The 21,252-nt window shown below is 42.2% G+C and overlaps 1 protein-coding gene across 2 annotated transcripts in view; it reads left to right on the forward strand.

Moving 5' to 3' along the window:
- The window catches only part of Mgat4a (alpha-1,3-mannosyl-glycoprotein 4-beta-N-acetylglucosaminyltransferase A), a 91,323-nt gene that overhangs the window by 36,643 nt on the left and 33,428 nt on the right, over window positions 1-21,252 (forward strand). Inside the window, exons 3-5 of one of the 2 annotated variants that reach the window (XM_041656528.1) lie at window positions 3,461-3,628; window positions 6,127-6,267; window positions 14,561-14,694. In XM_041656528.1, the coding sequence (XP_041512462.1) occupies window positions 3,461-3,628; window positions 6,127-6,267; window positions 14,561-14,694 (443 nt within the window). The remainder of the gene's footprint in view (window positions 1-3,460; window positions 3,629-6,126; window positions 6,268-14,560; window positions 14,695-21,252) is intronic. The other variant, XM_041656529.1, reaches the window with a different exon arrangement.

Raw genomic sequence — 21,252 nt, forward strand, 5'->3', positions numbered from 1 at the left:
TACTGTGTGGGCAGTGTGGAGGCCAGCTTGCCTGAAGACATATTTGTGGAGTTGATTCTTTCCTTCTACCATTAAATGGACTTGAACTTAGGTCTCTGGGCTTGAGCAGCAAGCAACTGCCTTTATCCACTGAGCTATGCCTCCGGCTCCCTTTTTGTCTTTTAATATTATTCCTTTGAAGTTATTTTTCTCCAAGGAGTTCTAGTTCTTTTTAGTGGCAAATAGCATTCAAAAAACCAGTGTGTAGGCCCTGCCTGGGTCTCAAGGAGACAAATATTAGGCTTAGACTGCTGGCTTAGGTGCCGCTGGGCGGCTGATGTCCTTGTCCACAGTCTCCAGACTCAGGGGCCACCCTAGAATAGGATCTGATTTCAGGCCATACTCTCCATATTTTCTAGATGCTTTGGAAGGTGTTATTCTTCTAGATAAATTTTAGAATACACACAAGCCTCCTTCCCTGGCTGTCATTTTGAAAAGTGTTCACTTGAGGTTGTTAGCTTAGGGGAGAGCTGTTGGACAGGACTGGGTTCTCCTGTTCAGGAGTAAGAGGTGATTTCTATCCCCCTGCCTTGCCAATTTACCTCAGTCGTTTTTGTTCATAAATCTTGTCTCCTGCGATAACCATTACAACGTTATTGATCATGGTTCTCTGATGGTTCTCTGTTTCTGAGCTGCGATCTTGCTCTGTTGCCAGGTTGTTGTTTTTTAGATTCCTGGCCTCCAGTAAACCTTCTACTTCAGCCTTCTGAGAAGCTGGGACCTCAACTTTTTCTACTTTTGTATTTGTGAATGATATCTTAGCATTTTTTTTTCCTTACAAATTTACACAAAAAACTATGCCACGAATGTATAGTTTGAAGTTTCATTAAACCGCGTCATCTGCATCAGTAAATGGGACACAGAGGCACTGTGAACTTCCTTAAAAGCCTTTCCTGGTCACACAGTACCTGCTGATTTCTGTCCTTTCTACAGCAGGCTTCTGTTTGTGTGTGTGTGTGTGTGTGTGTGTGTGTGTGTGTGTGTGTGCGCGTGTGCGTGCTGGGGGAGGGGATACAGATGCTTGCGTTGCTTTGCTTCTCAGTGTCAGGAAAGTAGGGCATGTGCCAGCTAATTACCCTGCCCCAGACTTCTTAAGAGTTTCCTGTGTGTCCCTGAATGAGGGGCAGTGATCAGTGCTTTCACAGGTTTTTAGCACCAGCTTTACAGGGTGTGGGGGTGACGTTGACTCTTCTTCCTCTTCCTCTTTCTCTTCCTCCTTCTTCCTCCTCCTTTTTTCCTCCTATCTCCCCTTTTCCCTTCCTTCTTTTCTTCCTCCTCCCCTTCTTCCTTTCCTTTTCTTCCTCCTCCCCTTCCTCCCCATTCCTCCTCCTCTTGTTCCTCCTCTTTCAGACAGGGCTTCACTGTGCAGCTCCATAGAGTGATCACATTCTTTTAGTTCCTAAGTTAGTAGGAGCTCTGCAGTTCAACAAGTGAGGACCCGTTTTGATTTTTAGTTCTAGTGTGGTGAGCATTTTCTTGCAGAATATGGACTTTATGTCTCTGTTCTTGCAGTTCTATTAGTTTATTTTTAGAAGTGTACTTCTTCAAACCTTGAAAACATTTGCACAGATAATTTATTTTTTAGTTTAAGATTTTATTTTGCAAACTTTATACATGAGTATTTTATTTATGTTATGCCATAAATAAAATGGAGTTTCCCCAAAACCAACTAGCAGACCGAGTCCTGTATATAGAAGCAAAGAGCCTTTCTTCTTCTTCTTCTTCTTCTTCTTCTTCTTCTTCTTCTTTTTTTTTTTTTTTTTTTTTTTTTTTGATTTTCGAGACAGGGTTTCTCCGTAGTTTTTTTTTTTTTGGTTCCTGTCCAGGAACTAGCTCTAGACCAGGCTAGCCTTGAACTCACAGAGATCTGCCTGCCTCTGCCTCCCAAGTGCTGGGATTAAAGGTGTGCGCCACCACCGCCGGGCCAGAGCCTTTATTCTTACACAAGTTTGCAAACTTGGACCCTCTGTGTGCCCAACGTGTTGGAGTGACCCCAGCTCAGTTGGGGTTGGGTTTTTATAGTAGCAAAGGTGGGGGTGAGGGATTTCTAAGGTTCAGGATCCCTGACTGACATTTGTTTAGGGGTGTCCTAGTGAAAAGCGATGGATGTGTGCTAGCAGGTGATCCTATCTACAAGGGTTGAAATCTTAGGAATTTCCTTTGGATGGTCTGTTCCTGTAGTGCCAGCTTATGACACCTGGAACCCGGTGCTACCTGCTATGGCAGCTGTGCGGCCTGGGCCCCATATGTGGCCAGGCTGCTCTGGGTCCCACAATTTATAATACTTTCACCCCTCCACCTCCTTCCTTCAATGGCTCCTTTGCCTTCCCCAGCCCCATCTCAGATTCACGTCCTCTGCTTCTTTGATGATTACTGCGACATATGTTGTATACATGTTTATATGTGTGGATTTACAGCCTGCTGTGTCTGTTTTGTGTTGCTCATCTGTGTATTTACAGGGTTCTCTGTGGCCACCATGGTCAGTAGAGTCATGGTCCGAGGAAAGCAAGAAGGCAGTTTGGGTCATCATGACTCAGTAGCCAGTGCTGGTGCAGACTTTGAGAGTCTGACCTCAAGTAGTTTATTTTAAGCATATTTACCACACACATTTGTGAAGAAGCTTCCTGGTGATAATTAACTCAATCCCATTTGCACAGCAAAGCTGAAGACATGACTACATCGACACTCTCTGCAAAGAACAAGTGACATCTTTCATAAAGATGGGTTCTGTAGAACAACTAAAAGAACAAGCTCAAGATACAGCAGGGTGGGGGTGGGGAGAATAGCATATTACAGATTGACTGAGACAGACAAATTCAAGGGTCTAGGGGAAGATTTGGTATGGTCTGGCCACACAGAAAGGTCACCAGGCTGTTAATCAAATCTGCTCCCAATTTCTGGGCTGAACACAGGCTATACAGCGATAGCCCTGTGTGTTTAGCATTCCTGGTTACCCTAGGCTTCTATGTGACCACAAGGACCTAAATGTATTCCTACTTGTCCTTATGGCTGACTATCTGGGGTTGGATAACCTATCATGGTGTTCATCCCTGCAGAAAACTGGTTCTCCATCCCTCACCAGCCATTGACTGCCTATAGTTAGTTATCTGGGGGTGAGGGGCTTGCAAAATTTCCCTCATACATTGGCATTTTGACCAGTTGTGGATCTGTAATAGTTTTCCTTCTGCTGAAAAAAAAAAAAGCTTCTTTGATGAGGGAGAACTATACTCATCTGTGGGTAGAAGGATAAGCATTTAGAACGTGTTAGAGAGTACGTTGGGTTAGTAAGCTGGCAGAAGTAGGTTCTCCAGGGTCGTGCCTAGCCTACTGCCTTAGACTGTAGAAGTGTGTTGTTATTATTTTTTTAAAGAATACACTAAAAGACAAATCATACTAATGATTTTTTTTGTCTTGCTTCTAGAAAAACTAATTGCTTATCAACGAGAATTTCTTGCTTTAAAAGAACGTCTTCGCATAGCTGAACATAGGATATCTCAGCGCTCTTCTGAGTTGAACACCATTGTCCAGCAGTTTCGCCGCGTAGGAGCAGTAACTAATGGAAGTAAGGCTGCACTGAATACATTCTCAGGTACTTTAGAAGTAGTGTACGTTCAAGGGGCTTTACAGAGTGTGTGACTGGAGAGTTCTGTGAACATGCCAGTCAGCATGTATTGCCTTTCTCAGAAAAAAAAATCACACAAAATTTGCTCTTCTGGTGAATTATAAATGCGTTTTTATTAATTGCTGAATTTGATTACGACAGACACTGTTATGTCGGTTGTGCGCCTTTCATCAGTAATAGTGAAAAGACTGTATCTTTTGAAAGCATTCGTAAGGAGATTAAATTTTAACTTTTGGGCTGGCAAGATGGCTCAGTGGTTAAAGAAAGCTTGATGCCAAGCCTAACAGCCCTGGGTTCAATCCCCAGGTCCCACATAGTATACAGAATGAATCAGTTTCCCCCATTGTCCCCTGACTCCCCACCCCCTAAATAAATGTTTTAAAAATAAAAAAAAATGGATTTTAACTTTTATTTCAGTATGCTTATGATATAGCCAGTGTTAGACCTTAGATGGCCTCTGAGGAAATCTATGAGCTGCTGGAGCAGTCCTTGCTCTTGCTTCTGTTTGATAATCAGGAAGAAACGTGGCTTATCATCGTGCATACTTGGGAAGTGTCTGGGCCTCTCCTGGGGTCTTCTGGTCAGTCAGAGGAACACCGCTTCTCTTGTGTGGTGCTTTTTGCCTCTGATAATCCATTTGTTTGGTGTTTATTTCAGTGCGCCAGCCCCCATTGCTCTTTCCAGGCTGGTATTTTAAATTCAGCTTCGTGTACTCCAAACAGAGCCAGGCAGGGATGTCTTTCATCTTGATATCAACACCTGACCTCGTTTTCAGAGTTTCGTGTTTCTCCCTCTCCTCCTGAGGGCGCATGTGTATTTTGTCACTAGAGCGTTTTTGATTACAGAAGGCTCCAGTTCAATCAGCCAGAAGCCTGTGTCTAACAATTTCTATTAACAACATTTTTGTTTTCTTTTAGTCTTTCTTATACATGTTTTTCAAAATATTTTCTTGAAATTATACTCTTGAGCATTTTTACATTATCGTTTTTTGTTTGTTTAAGACAGTTCTCTGTAGCTCTGGTTGTCTTGGGACTTGCTATGTAGACCAGGCTGGTCTCAAACTCACAGAGATTTGCCTGCCTCTGCCTCTAGAGCACCGGGATAAAAGCTTCACACCACAATGTCTGACCTTCTTCAAAATGCTATCTACATTAAAATTTTATTTTACTGGGATAAGAGCTCCTCCGTAGCACAGACTGACCTGAGACTGCAAGTCCTGTTTTGGCCGCCCTAGTGCTCAGGATTAGAGCTGTGTACTCACCACCCTGGGTAAAACACTTTAATAGCGAAATATGCTAATCATAACCACAGCAAATTAAGCATTTCCTTCTATAATTAGCAAATGAATGTTTTCCTGGGTCATTTTTTCTCCTCCAAATCACAGCTCTGTGAGAAACATTTCTGTGTATCAATTGGTTGTATTTCTGGCAGCCCCTGTGATCTTCATTAGATTATGTTTTGCTGACCGGTGATTTTCAGACATGTGGCACCATTCCTGGAACAAGACAGAAAGCAATTAAGTGTTTGTTGAATGCGTAAAAGCCACAACCATCGAGAGGAAATGCCTGAGTCACAGGACGGGCTGTTTCAAGGCCTTTGATTCTGCTGAATGTCTAGAGCAATGATTATACCATGACTGACATTTAAGCATCATTCAAGCTGTTTCTGGTCGCTAGGTAGGAATAGGATGTGATAACATGGATTTCTTTACACGTGAGATTCACCTTTCATTTCATGTATGATATTATGTATGTGAGTTTGGTATGGGTGTTTTTTTTCCCCTGCATGTATGTCCGTGTACCATATGCGTGCCCAAGGAAGCCAGAGGAGGGTATCAAATCTCCCAGGACTAGGTGCTGGGACTCAGTCCTCTGGAAGACCTGCAGGCACTTTTGACTGCTGAGCCATCTCTCCAGCCCTCTTGTTATAATTTTAACGGTGGTGTGGTCACAAGTCCTTCCTACTAACTCCCTTGTTTAGAAAGTGAAATTTCAATTTGATGAAAATTCAAAGCAATATGTGTAATTAGCAGAAGCTTTTACTCCGTAGCCTATTCAGTGAGTCATTGGTTCCCCTAGATGAAAACTGAAGCCGCTTGAAGATTGACAGGTGCTGAGCATTTTCTGCTTCAGCAGTTCACATTTTTTTTTTTTGTGGAGAAATATTTCTGTATAAAAGTTTGGTGAAATGTTAATGCATGATGGAAATGAAGGGTAGCCTGGAACAGTGGCACATGCCTGGGATTGAGATGGCTTCGTAGCAGATTTGAGGCCAGCCTGGGCTACATATATGACAGGAGAGTGAAATTTGGTGGTGGCCATTGCATTTCCGGTTGATTTCATATGTAGATGACACATTTAGAGCTCACTTATTTGTAATTCTCGTAAGCGTTTGCTGGTCTTCAAGAGAGAAAATCAGAGGCTTCTGTAAGGTAAGGGTCACTTAATTGTCTTTCTGTGTTTCAGATAATACCATAAAGCTACTAAAGGAGTTGACAAGCAAAAAATCCCTTCAAGTGCCAAGCATTTATTATCATTTGCCTCATTTATTGCAAAATGAAGGAAGTCTTCAGCCTGCGGTACAGATTGGCAATGGAAGAACGGGAGGTGCGTGCACTGTGTGCCTGTTATCTGAACTGTGATTGGGCAAGAGATTTTTGACTGTTAGGACAAAGGATTATCCCCCCCCCCCCCCCCGCCAGGACTGTATGATGACCTTCCCCTTCCCTCTTCCCCCATGGGCTCCAAATCTCTGTACAGCGACTTGGGGCTCAGTCCAAACTGCTTGTTGAAAGGATATGGACATTTCTTCTCCATATATCAGATTGGGATTCAGTAGACATGTAGTTCAGGCAGACAAATGCTTAAACATTTGTAAATTTTCTGTTTTAAAAATGGGGAAGTAGAGGGATGGCCTTTACTCCTATGTCTTATCCCAGCACTAATGCCTCTTTGCAGTCCTGCCAGGGGATTTGTCTTAAGTCTGCGCCACTTTTCCCTAGGCAGAGGCACTTCTCACTCTCATGAGCTTTTCCTGCGATAACACTTGAATATGCTGCTTTCTCCTTCTCTCCTTGTAGCCCTTGAATTTTCCTTATAGGACCTTTTGGTATATACTTTATATATTTATATTATAAATATAAATATATATATATACTTTATATATTTTGTAGTTATCAAATTTTGCTTGAATTTAAAATTTTTGACTTAATTGAACTTGGATGTTTTAGTTTGACCTTTTCTTCATGTATTTTAAAATGTAGAGTCTAGAATTGATGAAACAGTCTGGTGGTAGTGGTGCATGCCTTTAGTCCCAGCACTTGAGAGGCAGAAGTAGGTAGATCTCCGTGAGTTCAAGGCCAGCCTGCTTCTACAGAGCTAGTTCCAGGACAGCTAGGATTGTTACGTGGAGAAAAACATGTCTCAACAAAAAAACAAAAACAAAACAAAACAAAACCCCAAAAGATGATTACTCTAGAGATATTAAAATTCATTTTCCTTTGTTTACTTATTTTTTAAATGAGGTTTCACTGTGTAGCCCAAGCTTTCCTAGAACCCATTTCCTTCCCCCTCACACCCTGAGTAACTCAGATTATAGGTGTATATAACCCTTTCAAGTTTGAATTTCATTTTTGTGTGTTAATATTTTTTCATGTTTCTTTGATGTGTATGAACATATCCCATGTGAAACCAAGAATGCTGCCTTCAGAAGGTAGAAGAGGGTGTCGGGTCCTCTGGAACTGTGATTATAAGTGGTTGTGAGCCACCATGTGGGCGCTGGACATAGAACCTGGGTCCTCTGCATGAGCAACATATGTTCTTCATGGCTTAGTCGTCTCCCCGGCCCTTGTGTTAATACTTTAGAAAAGTTGATTAGTTGGCTTTTCTTCTTCACAGTTCTCGTGTTTGAACCCAGGACCTCATGCATGCTAGACCAGCGCTCCTCTGCTGAGTTGTTCCCATAGCCCTGCAGGGTTTTGATTCAGTAGGAATCTTAAGAATCTTCCTCTTTAGGGTCCTGTTTTCTCCCATCACTTGAACTGTTAGTATAAGCCTCTGCTTCTATTTTGTTTTGGTTCTTTCATCTTTCTATTTTATAAATAATCTACAATAATGTGTGATCTCCCTGTGGAGGTTGAATGTTTAAAATAGCGTGTTCAGATTCATTTTTTTTTTTGTATTGATTCAGGAAATGTTTACCAAGGCCGGGCATCCTTCAGGGGCTGAATATACGTACACTAGCATGATGTATAGGACACTCTGAGTTCCTTTCTTTAGAACATCAATTGTTAATTCTTTTTAAAAGCTAACGTGGACATCCCCCAGTCATGGAATTTAGACTGTATTTTCATGAATGAGAATAACAAATGAAAAAAAAAAGTGTTTAAAACAGGGGCTGGAGAGATGGCTCAGGGGTTAAGAACACTTGGCTTCTCTTCCAGAGGTCCCAGGTTCAATTCCCAGCACCCATACTTCAGCTCACACCCGTCTGTAACTCCAGTTTCAGGGCTTGATACCTCACACAGACATACATGCAGGTAAAACAACAATGAACATAAAACAAAAATAAATTTATATATTAAAAAACAAGTCTCCTAACACTTGGAGCCAGAGGCTGACAGATCATATGAGTTCCATCCAGGTCAACCAGGGCTACACAGTGTGAGACCTTGTCTCCCTCAAGCCCCCTCCCCTCAAGTCATTTGAAACTTTGAAGATCTCCATCAGATTCTTGCATATCTTCCCACACACTTACAGAGGCAGCTGAGGTAGCCAGGCACAGCGAGCACATGGCAAAGGGCTTACCCAGCAAGAAGGCAGGCGGCCAGCGCTGTGGCCAGTAACTTGGCGATCCATAAAACTGAGCTGGTAGAGCAAATTGTGTGATTTATTTTAGAGGGCACAGAAGGAAAACCCACAAAACAGTACCCAACTGTTAAAGATCATCTAGAAATATTTGGTTTTCATAATAGTAGTTAACGGTTGAAATTCTCAGATACATGGTCTGAGATTTGATCCAGTAAGTTGGGTCTGGAGACAGGTACTCAGGAGGATGAGGCAGGAAACTCTTGAGGCCAAAGTCTGCCTGGGCAACAGAGTAAGTTAAAGACCAGCCTGAGCAGCTTAGACTATCTCTAAAGAGAGAGCTGGGGTGCTCAGTGGTAGAGTATTGGTTAGTATGCATACGGTCCTGGGGTTCACCTCCAGTTTTATAAAGCAAGGGGGGGAAATGTTCCACTCCCCCAATCAAATTGACGGTCAGCAAGAGAGAGCTGCACAGAATGCAGCAGAAAGCACATGAAGGCTAGAAGAAGATGGCAGATTCACATCTGCCCAGTAGATTTCCAGGAAGGAAATGAGTACATTTTAAAAAATTGATTCTTTTATATTGCACCCCAATGCAGTTTCCCCTCCCTCTTCTCCTCCCAGTCCTTCCCTCAGATTCACTCTTTTTCCTTTCCCATCAGAAAAAGGCATATCCTCCTGGATATATCAATCAAACTTGGCTTATCTAGTTATAATAAGAATAGGCACAAACCCTCATATCACGGCTGGATTAATCAGCTCACTAGAAAGAAAGGGTCCCAAGAGCAGGCAAAAGAGTCAAAGACCCACTGTTAAGAAGTTCCACAAGAAGACTGAGCTACACAACCATAACACATATGCAGAGGACCTGAGTCAGACCCATACAGGCTCCCTGATTGTTGGTTCAGTCTCTGTGAGTCCATATGAGTCCTGCTTGGTTTATTCTGTGGGCCATTTTCTTGCGTCTTTGACGCCTCCCTCTCCTACAGTCCTTTCTTACCCTCTTCCACAGGATTCTCTGAGCTTCGCCTAATGGTTGGCTGTAGGTCTCTGCATCTGTTTCCATCAGTTGCTGAATGAAGCATCTCTGATGATGCTTGTGCTCGGCTTCGGTCTATGGTATAGCACTATGATTCGTCAGTCATATCTGGTTCTGTCCTAGCCCTCTGGGCAATCCAAACTGTGGTTCCTGGCCCTCCAGGCAGTGTCAGGTGTGACTTCCCTCTTGTGAAATGGGTCTCAAGTTGGACCAGTCATAGGTTGTCCACTCCCACAAGTTCTGCACCACTTTTACCCCAGCACATTTTGCAGACAGGACAGATTGTAGTTCAAAGGTTTTGTGGCTGGGTTGGTGCCCCAATCCCTCCACTGTTGGATAAATTAAAAAGGGGGTGGGGTGGGAGGGAAATCTTTAAATTAAAGAAATGCCCAGGCCTTCAGAACAAAAGACTTATTTAGTACCAAGCAGATGGCTGGCAAAACATTGGCCAGGTTGGCTGCCAGAAGGGCACTCTTGATTGCAGGAGCACAGTGTGAGTCTTTGTGCATTTCCTGGCCTCAGAGTTCATGGGCGCCTGCCCCGAGCCAGGTACATCACTCTGTACTTAGGCTAAAGGACTCAGTGTGACTCGTAGCCTTTGGAGCTCCAGTCTAGCAGAAGATACATGACTAATTAGTGATGTGGGATACTTTTAGAGTGTGTAAGGGGGCACCAAAAGGCCTGAGACCAGAAGAATATAGATTTTACTGGTGAAATTTGGGTGTTTTAGTTTCTGTTGCCATTGTGACAACCTACTGCAAACTCAGGGACTTAAAACAACAGAAATGTAGTATCTTAAAGTTGTAGAGGTCAAAAGTGGGGAAAGTCAGGAAGGTGCCAACAGGGTACACTCCTCGGAGCATAGGGATGGATTGATGTCCTGACCTTTTATAGTTTCAACAGTCTGCCTATATTCCTTTGTGGGCCCCTCCTTCATCTGTGCAGTATCTTCAGTTTTCTTCCTTCTGCTGCTGCATCACTTCCTCTCACTCTGACCCTTTTACTTATATTTTTTGTAAAAGCCCTTTTGGTTATTCTGAGCATACCAGGTAATCCAACATAACCTCCCCATCCCATGCTTGTCTTAGTCCTGTCCACAAAGCCCCTTGCATCCAGAGTAACTGATTCATGGGTTGTAGGTATTAGGCCCTGAGCATCCTGAAGTCATTATGCTTTCCACCACGGTGAGAAAATCAAGAGCACTGGGAAAGCCCTGTGGTGGAAGGGAGCACGAAGTATTCTAGAAAATAGACGAAGACCAATGTAAGTGAAGTGCGTGGGTAGACAAACCATATCAAACAAAGGAAGCTGGAGATGTTATATAAAGCCAAAGACTGTAGGGATTCAAGATCAGTTATAGGATTTTTGGCTTTTTTAGCCTCAGAACTGTAGGAAGCCACTAAAGAAGCAGTTCTCAACCTATGGGTCACGACCCCTTTGGTGGCCCAATGACCTCTCATAGGGGTCACTTATCAAGATATCCTGCAGATTAGATATTTGCATTACAGTTCATAGCAATAGCAAAATTACAGTTATGAAGTAGTAACGAAAGTAATTTTATAATTGGGGCTCACTACAACATGAGGGACTGTATTAAAGGGTCGTAGATTAGGAAGGCTGAGAAGCACTGCACTAAAGGTTGTGGATAGATTTAAAAGTAGTTAAGATTTAAAATGTACAGAGGTCATGTTTGCTACGTGAAGTGGGAAGAGTGTGTGAGGGTGCGTGTAGAGGAGCAGTTGTGAGAGACTAGATGAATTTAAAATCACACGCACACACAGACAGAGACACGGACACGGGGACACAGGAGCTACAGGACCATTGGGATTTTACAGGACTGTTTAGGATTTTACAAGTGGAGGCCCCAGTGGGATCGGGAACTTAGGGAACGCTGAGAGATGGATAAAAAGGGGGTATTTTTGGCTCTCTTGTCTCAAGGATGGCTCCGTGACCCCAGCTGTCTGTCTCTGTCTCTCTGTGTATATGTTTTTAAGTTTTCAGTCTAGTTCCTGTAGTGCTAGCGAGTAGAGCGCAGAATGGAACTGGTGGGTTTTTACAAGTGGAGGCCCCGCTGGGATGTCGGGAATTGGGGAGACATGGGGAGAGTGCCCTCGGAAGACTGGCCAGCAGTGAGCAAGAGAGTGATGGGTGAGGACAGATTGAAAATGGGTGCCGGTTATTCTGTGCACGGATTAGTAGTTCTTTTAGAAGCAGGGTACTGGAATTAAAGTTTTTTAAAATAGTAATATATACAAAAAGTAATATATACACAGACATTTTATTATATGGGCTGCGAAGATAAGCCAGCATAAAAGGTATCTTGACTTTGGGGTTTGAGTCTAGGGATTTTTGTGAACCAGGACCCCCCTGAAGGGTCACTGTGAAATACCCCCAAGGATGCTGCACCCCCACTCAGCAGAAAGTTTAAGAGAGAAAAGCTACGCCCAAATTCCCTAAAAGATTGTTTAAGTGGGGCCCCTTCTGCGGTTCTGGAGCAGCGAGCCTGCCTCCTGGAGTTCCGTTCTGCTCAACCTGAAGGTTGTAAATGTCTTAAATTAGTCTAACAGCAGTTAGCCAAAGCCCCTCTAAATTATAATGATTATCACCAGCCTTTGCTTCTGCTAGTCTTTTGTACAGCCTTGCAGCCCACTGCAGTCTTTTGGCAGGAGAGACCTATTCTCTGGGTGCACAGACCAGCTTATATCAGTAAAGGCTTTCAATTGTTCTGTGACAGTTATGACATCCTTCATAAGACAGGAATACCTTACAATCCCCAGGGACAGGCCATAGTGGAACAGGCTCACGGAACTCTCAAAGACTATATTCAAAAAAAAAACAAAAAAGGGGAAGTATAGTAGTGTAGTACGCCCCGGGCATTTGGCATTCTTGTATCAAGGATGACCCGTGTGTCTCTCTCTCTCTGTGTCTCTGTCTCTCTGTTTATAAGTCTCAGCTTAGTTCCCAGCTCACGTATGGTCTTGTAGTGACACCAGAGCTACAGGACCGTCAGTTTTTACAGGAAGACGGAAGAATGAAGAGCAACTGACCAGCGTCACATCTTAAGGAAACAAGAAAGGCTAAACAATGATGCTAAAAGCAGAACGAGCTTAGTATAACTGAAGGTAGACTGAGTATTTGAAGATAGGGAATGCTTCCTTTAGATAGTTTCTACTCTTTTTTTCTGGCTTAAAGGAAATAAATTTTAGAATTTGGACTCTGACTTCCGTGATCACAACCTCCCAATGCCATCTCTTAGAGTTGAACTCAGTTTGGTATGTTTGACCTGACCCCTGAATCTCCATGGAGGCCCTTTCTGCCTTAGATCTATTCTGGTCCTGCTAGCTATTGATGTCAAGATGATCGTGTCTTCAGCATCCCGCTGCTTGCTCCTCTGGAGTGTTCTTCCTCAGCTCTAATACGTCTCATGAAAGCAAAGGCATTATTTAGATTATTTCCTGTCTTATGCCTAACACCTGGAATATTGCCTTGTGTTTAAAATAGGTGCAGAACTGTTTAGAGTGGAAGAGAGGGACCTTAGGGACAGTTCCTTTTACCCCTTGATTCTTAGTATCATCACTTGCAGAATGGTGAAGGTAGATCCATAGTCTTTTAGCTTCCTTTTCAGTTTTAGAAGTCTAAGTATTTCTTAGCATCTCCAGTAAATTGTTCCATGATTAAGTTTCATTTTTGTTTTGTTTGAGACAGGGACTCTCTATGTAGTCCTGGCTTTTCTGGAGCTAGGCTGACCTCAAATTCACAGAGGTCTGCCTGCCTCTGCCTCTTGAGTGCTGGGATTAAAGGTGTGTGCCAGCAATCTGGTTTAGAATTATTTTTAATATTTAATTATATGCTGTGGTGTATGCATAATACTTAGAATATTAATGCTTTAAGACTTTAAAATACAATTATAAATTTTTTTAAAAAATTTATTATGTATATAATGTTCTGCCTCCATGTATGCCCACATGCCAGAAGAGGGCACCCGATCTCAGTACAGATGGTTGTGAGCCACCATGTGGTTGCTGGGAATTGAATTCAGGACCTTTGCAAGAGCAGCCAGTGCTCTTAACCTCTGAGCCATCTCTCCAGTTCCAAGATACAATTTTTAAAAAAAGACTGAGATACGGTCAGTTCTGTGATGCAATACGTGAAATCTCTCAAGTCACTGAACCGGATAAAATTGTGTGACAAAATGAAAAAAAAAATGGGGTTAGGATCACAGTGCTGAATTCTCTCAGTTGCGCGTGAGGAAGAACCTATAAGATCACATGTGATTATAAATCACCAGTTAACTACAGTAAATACAGTGCTCTGCTTAGGGACCCCAGGAGGACCTCCTGATAGAGCTGATTGCAGGAGGGCTCCAGTGTGCATTCACAAGCAGTATAGTGGAAACTATAATTTTGGAACTTCTTATGTATCACACACACCTGTGGTTCACCAACCTCTCTGCCAGCCAAGGACCCGGCACCCTCAGATGTCACACCTATACTCACTGCACCGGGACCCAAGGCAGGAAGTTCACACTGCCACTATACTGCTAAGGAGTCATGGATCTCACTCGAGAGTTTACCATGCTCATTTTTCTCTTCTGACTCAGGATCCCATGTTCCATTACATTGTGACTTCGTCATGTCTTCTTAGTCTTTTCTGTCTGGAGCAGTTCTTAGCACTGGAGAGAGTGCTGGCTAGTTATTTTGTGATGTGTCCCCAAACTGCATGTGCCTGTTGTTTCTTCGCATGACTTCTTGAGCTGCTGATCTTGAAGACATTAATTATGTGACAGATATGCCAGCGTCTCTGACCTTTACTTGTTGGCCTAATGTGCTGTTTGCAGCTGTTTTGGTATGAGGTTTTGTCTTTTTTTATTAACACTTATTTGCTGTTGTGTTTGCACGCACCCTTGACCTAGCCACAGGGAAGAGAAATATAGCATTATAGATGTTTCTTTTTACTCTTTTCTCTTCCTAAAACTGAATTCCTCAATTACTCCTATATATTTGTCTATATTGTCATTATAAAATCTCTTTACATAATTGCTGTATTTTTTTCCAGTTTCAATAGTAATGGGAATTCCTACCGTGAAAAGAGAAGTTAAATCTTACCTCATAGAAACCCTTCATTCCCTTATTGATAATCTGTATCCTGAAGAGAAGCTGGACTGCGTTATAGTTGTCTTCATTGGAGAGGTAATTTTTTGTTGTATTTTTCACCGTATGTGATCTGAGAATTAAGATGCTAATCAAATATTTGCATGTGCTTTTATAAGCATTTAGACCAGCAGTTCTCAACCTAAGGGTTGTGACCCCTTTGGGGAGGTTGCATATCAGATATCCTGCCTATCAGCTATTGCGTTATAATTTAGAAGAGTAGCAAAGTTCAGATATGAAGTAGCAACAATATAATTTTATGGCTGGGTTCACCACACCATGAGGAACTGTATTAAAGCAGGTATTAGGAGCTATTTTGCAGTTCCCTATGCTGTCATAAGGAAGTGTGTTAGGCAGGGTGTGAAACACTGCCCAGAGGAAGTACTGCCTTATTGGATTTTGGAATGGGGAAGGGCTGGAGGTGCAGCTGAGTGGCAGAGCGTTTTTGTGCCACCGATGAGATCTAGGTTACTCTCCCTGTAAGGGAAGACCTTCAGTGTGTCCTGCTACTTCTGCCTCCCTCTCCCCATAAGTCCCACTGTTTCAGAATTGTTTTTTTTTAACTGAATATGGTTTTAATGACAAAGTAAACACATGCTACTAAAATCAGTCATGTAAACATACAATGAACCTTGCCTATTTTTCTTCATACAAATAAAACATTGGTTTTCAAAAACTTAAATTTTTCTTCCTATGGCTTGTGTATATATATATATACACACACACATACACACACACACACACCAGAGGGTCATTCTGTATATGTTAATTGCATTATGAATATTTTTCCGTGCCAAAAAAGGACTTTTTTCTGTCTTCCAAATATTTCATCGTCTGGTTTCAGAATTATTTTTTTTTTCAATTTACGATGTATAGGTGAGTTTTTAGAGTTCCTGCAGTGGTCAGCAACAGCATTAAGTATTTATGTAAATAAAGTGTGTAGCTGTATAGTGACTGACTCGACACTAATTTCTAAATCTGGCTCAGGACCCAAATACATTAAAATATTGAGATGTGACCAACAATGCCCTGGAAAAGTTGAGCCACTTCCTCTCCCAGCAGTCTATCAAAGAGCTCATTTCTTTTTTCCAGGTACTATTAAAATATTAGAAACTGGTTTTTATTGTCAACTTGACACAACCTTGAGTCACCTGGAAAGAGGAAACCTCACGGATTGCCTAGATCATATTGGTTTGTGGCCATATCTGTGACAGACTGTCTTGAATTGATGACTGATGGAGGATGGCCTAGTCCACTGTTGGTGACACCATCCCTATGCAGGTGGTTCTGGATTTTATTAGAAAGCTTGATTATGAGCCAGAGAGCAAACCAGAAAGCAGTGTGATTTCAGCTTCTGTTCCTGCTTGAGTTCTGACTTGATTTCCCTCAGTGATGGTCTGTGACCTCAAAGCATAAACCAAATGAACCCTCCCTTGAGTTTCTTTTGGTCGGTGTTTTTTTATTATTATTGTTATAGCAATAGAAAATCAAATAGAGCAATTTGATTTTCTAATTTGATGGGTAAAAAGTAACACATTGGCCTTTGCCAAAATAGCTGAGTTTGGAGACTGATTAAAAAGTAAGTTTTTGCTTTTATTTAATTCGGGCTGCTTTACTGTTTGGATTAAATGTAGGTTTGTGTAGATTCTGATCACTTGATTTATAATTGTTTTTCTATAAGCTTTGCTTATTTTTTAATGCTTTGATTTGTAAGGAGCTTCCATATATGAGGGGAATCAACTCTTTGAAGTAGTTTGATTATTTGGTTATTTGTATTCTTTATGATTTTTTTCCCTTGCCTTTCATGTATGGCTGCCCCTGGAGATGGGCACTACTTCTTTGGAAAGCAGCTAAGCAATGACTATTAATATTGAAAGTGCACTTTTGAGTCAGCATTGTGCTTGTAAAAACCAATCTAGTACAAACATTTGCAATTTCAGAAATATATTTAAGCAGATAAACATGTATATAAAAATCCTCAGTGCACATTACTGAAATAAGCAAGAAAAATTATATCTTGGTAAAACTCTTTAGTAGCTAGCAAATGCATTGAGTCTCAGGATTATGCGGTAATGCCACTTTCTTCCAGGTACATTTTTACAAAGTTGGAATTTATTTGCAATGAGAATATTATTATTGTATAGTATTAGCAGCATTCCAATGTCTGATTAGCCCTCTTGGACTGCAGTGTTTGTCTACCTATCTCCATAAAATTTCAGTGCTTTCTAGTCTGTCATGAACAGAAGTGAAATGTTTTACTAGATTTAGCCACTAGGCAATTCAGAATCATTGCTTGTGTCTCCATGGGTTAGTTAGAAGTGTTTCCGTAGTCCATAAGGTACTAGTAACAGGTACATCTTCTGTGGTTTTGACCATGATTTGTACAGGATAACTGAATATCTTCAGATTCTTCTTCCTCAATACCTGTTTCTGCTTGCCTACTTGATAACATCATCCAGATGGCTAATGGGCAGTGTAGCTGTTTGAATAAGAATGACCTCCATAGGCTCCTAGGTTTAAATGCTTAGTCGCCAGGGAGTGGCACTGTTTGAGAGGATTAAGAGGTGCGGCCTTGTTGGAAGAAGTGTGTCACTGGAGTTGGAGTTGAGGTTTCGAAAGCCCATGCTGAGCCCAGAGTCTGTCTTTCTGCCTGTGGCTCAGAATGTAGTTCTGTACTACTGCTCCAAGGTAAGGCTGCAGGCCGCCCTGCTTCCTGCCATGATGATAATGGACTAAACCTCTGAATAGTGGTACGCAAGCCCCCAGTTAAATCCTTCCTCTTATAATAGCTGCCTTGCTCATGGTGTCTCTTCACAGCAAGAGAACAGTGACTAAGACAGGCAACTCTCAATTTGTCCAGATCTAAGTTAGTCTAACCTCTCAGGCTGCTGCTCTTCCAGGTATTCCATATGCTCATGGGAGTTCTTGTGTGCAGCGCCAATCGCCCTGTGCCCAGTATGTGGTACAGATCTCTGGGTTCTCCGTTCTGTGTGTATTACTCCGTTTGAACACTGCCTCTTCCTTTCTGCTCCCTTCTTCCTCCATCCCAGCTGATCACCTTCTGTGATGCTATTTCTGATCTCCCATTTAAATTAGTGATAGCACTAACAGGCGAATATGAAAAAATATATGCCCATATGTACACACACACACACACACACACACACACATATGTATCTATATTTTTAAGCAAATCAGGAATTTCTGTCAAGACATGCATTATCTTTAGTTTAAATATGTGAGGAGAGATTAAAGATGAAAAAAGTGCTAGAGATGCTGGGCATGTTGGTGTGTGCTTGTAAAACTGGGCCTCAGAAGACTGAAGCAGGAGGATTGCTGGGAGTTCAAAGCCAGCCAAGGCTAAACAAGACTGTTTCGAAGTCAAAGCAGAATACTAGAGCGTGGGGAGCTTGTGTAGGTCACTTTTCCCTGCACCACCTTCTGTTCTTTGTATTTTTTTATACTTTCTTTTTTAAAATTTAAAGCATTTATTCATTTTAATTTTTTAAATCATTTTTGTTTTTGAGATTGTAATTAGATAATTTCCTCCTTCCTGTGCTTGCCCCCATATACCCTTCCTTGTTCTCTTTCAAATTCATGGCCTTTTTTTTCATTAGCTGTTGTTATATGCACGTACGTGTGTGTGTGTGTATGTGTGTAAATGTATAAATACAACCTGCTCAGTCTGTATGTTCCTTGTATGTTTTTAGGGCTGGCTGACCGTTTGGTATTGGATACCACATTGTGTGCTCTTCCCTGGGGAAGACTATTGTCTCCTGCTCTTGGCATTCCTTAATTGTTGGTAGTTTGTGTAAGGTTGAGGCTGTGTGGCCTTTCCTCCCATTCTCTCTGGCATGTCTGTTGTTGTCTTTGTTTAGCTCATGTTTAGGTAGCCACGCTGAAGAGGCTTTCTCTGAGTGTAGCTTTTGACATACCTAGGAGACAGGATCTCACACCCCTCTGATACAATAATCCCTGAGGCTCAGGTGCAGGAGTTGTATTGTATGGTTGGTACTTTTTTAGTTTTTTTTTTTTAACTTAGAGTTTAATCATAGCATTTAGAGTATAATGATCTTTTGTTAATGATATGCCTCACATTACTTTATGTATTTTTTGCTCTTATTCTATATACTAATACACGCGCACACACACACATACACTAATTCTTGTATTTTTATCACTCAGGATCATTTCCTCATAGTGTGCTCTGGGTTTTAGCAGATTGTTTTTCATGCCTTGTATTTGGGGCGTCCCCCAGCTATAAACCCTGGTGGAATGAAGTATCTCCACCTTGCTATGAAAACTAAAAATGCCAGCCGTTTGCTTTATGGTTTACTGTTCTCATGTCGTACTTTGCATAGGAGCCTCTTTATTTTCAGATGCCAGAAAACCCAAAGGAAGTAACAGGGAAATCTAGCAAGACATCTGGACAGAGGATCTGTTCATATTTCTGTATTCCAGTGATAAAAAAACAAAAAGTAGTGAGATGAACCAGCAGGTGAAGGCGCTTGCCGCCAACTCTGGTGATCTGGTTCAGTCCCCAAAGCCGTCATGGTGCACAGAGAGAAGTGATTCCTGCTAGTCGTCCTCTGACTTCCACACGCCATTGCACCTTCCCTCGCTCCAAGTAAATACATATATATTTAAGGTCAGATATAAGGGAGTGAGGATCAGATAGTCATTCCGATGACAGACTGACATAGATGGCATTGTCATGTGACACTTTATTTCTTTTTTTTTTTTTTTAAATTTTATTTATTATGTATACAGAGCTCTGCCTGCAGGCCGGAAGGGGGGCATCAAATCTCATTACAGATGGTTGTAAGCCACCATGTGGTTGCTGGAGATTGAACTCAGGACCTTTGGAAGAGCAGCCAGAGCTCTTAACCACTGAGCCATCTCTCCAGCCCCACACTTTATTTCTTGCTCTGTGATTCCTCACTGCATCTTCTCATCCAGGTTCCTCAACCCAACCACGGCCCCATGCATTCATCCAAGCCATCTTTCAGTAAATCATTTTTTCTAGCTGTTCTTGCAGAATCTGTTTCTGTTGACTGCAGCTAAGATCATATGTCCTATGTGTTAGGAGGGGGTGTCTTTTTTTTTTAAAGGCAAAAATCTTAAATTTTATAGACTGCCACCAAACAGAGCAGGCAGTCGGTGGGGTTACAGGGCTATGTTGATGGCAAGGTGCTATTTTGGGTGGGTTGGAGAGACTGCATAGGTTCTTTAGGCATTGTCAGGTAGGATGCAGTCAGGATAACTGACAGGCGGTGATGTTGGTGATACTGTAATGATTACCAAGGCTTTGGAAAGAACCTTAGGTAGCCTGTCACCCTGTCCATCTCCATTTGTGCAGTTTGCCTGGAAATCTTCAGATCCCTCCCTTTAATCTTTAAGGCCCCAGCTGTAGAACTTGATGTTCTACAATCCCAGGGCCAGTTTAGCACATTGTGTGTAGAGAGCACACAACACAGTCAGCGTGAAGTACTGAGTGGAGAGAACTCCTGTTTCATGGTTTCCACAGACAGTCGCGGGAGACAGTTTGCTTCTGTATAGTCTTTTGACGGCTGTACACAGTCCGTGGTTTACATAAGGGTGTGTGCCTTTGTGCCATCTGCAAACCCTTTGACAGAAATGGCTTTAACAGTGCCAGCAGTCAGCCTGTTGGCAAGAACTGACAAATTGGATCAATTTATAAGTGAGAGTCGGTCAAGTTACTGTGGCATATTTAGTTGGCATATGCCAGGCTTTTCTACTGTAAAGATGTTTTTCTTTATGTGTTTAGTAGTTGTCTTGTGGTGGGCAAGACTTTTTAGATCTTGGGAAGAGACCTGCTTCTCATCAGAACGTCAGTGGCGTTGACTCAGTACCCCCATGGCTCCCTGCAGAAATGGCTGCTGTGTGTGTTTTAGTTCCATCATCTTTCCATTTGTTATTTGGAGTTTTTATACTCAGTTGTAGATAACAACCTGCTCTGGTTTGTCAGTCAGGTTGTGCATGTGTCCTGTTGTGGCCATTGGGCTGATCCACCTACTGCGCCCTAGCTGTTTCTCTTCACTTCGTTGCATCAGAATAGTTTTAAGCTAATCGTGTGTTTTCCTAGCCCTGAACTTGGACACTTATTGAAGGAACCTGCTTCTTTGTATTCAAGGTGGGTTTCAGAAATCAGGATCTGGGGCCTTGGGGATGGCTCATTCAGTACACTGTATACTTATGAACATGAGGACCTGAATTCAAGTCCCCAGAACCCACATAAAAATGCCAGGTGTCGTGGCACACACTTGGAATCATAGCAATAGGGAGGCAGTGACAGGGGATTCCTGGAATTTGCTGAACAACCAGTCTAACCTAATTTGTGAGCTTCAGGGTGGTGAGAGAATCTCTCTCACAGGAGGTAGGTAACAAGTATTCCTGAGGATGATGCGGAGTTGTCTTCTCTTCCCACATGCACATAAAGGTACCAGATAAACCCAGATATACAGGAACACACATACACACGCACTATCAAGATCTTGATTTGGCATGTGCTCATTAGCTGAGGGACCGTTTTCCTCACCCTTAACAGTGTAGATGCACCATTTCTGTATAGTTTTA

Source organism: Microtus oregoni, unplaced genomic scaffold, assembly GCF_018167655.1.
Source record: "Microtus oregoni isolate MIOR12 unplaced genomic scaffold, Mior012 000007F_ref0000211, whole genome shotgun sequence".
In the NCBI taxonomy this organism is placed as follows: Eukaryota; Metazoa; Chordata; class Mammalia; order Rodentia; family Cricetidae; genus Microtus; species Microtus oregoni.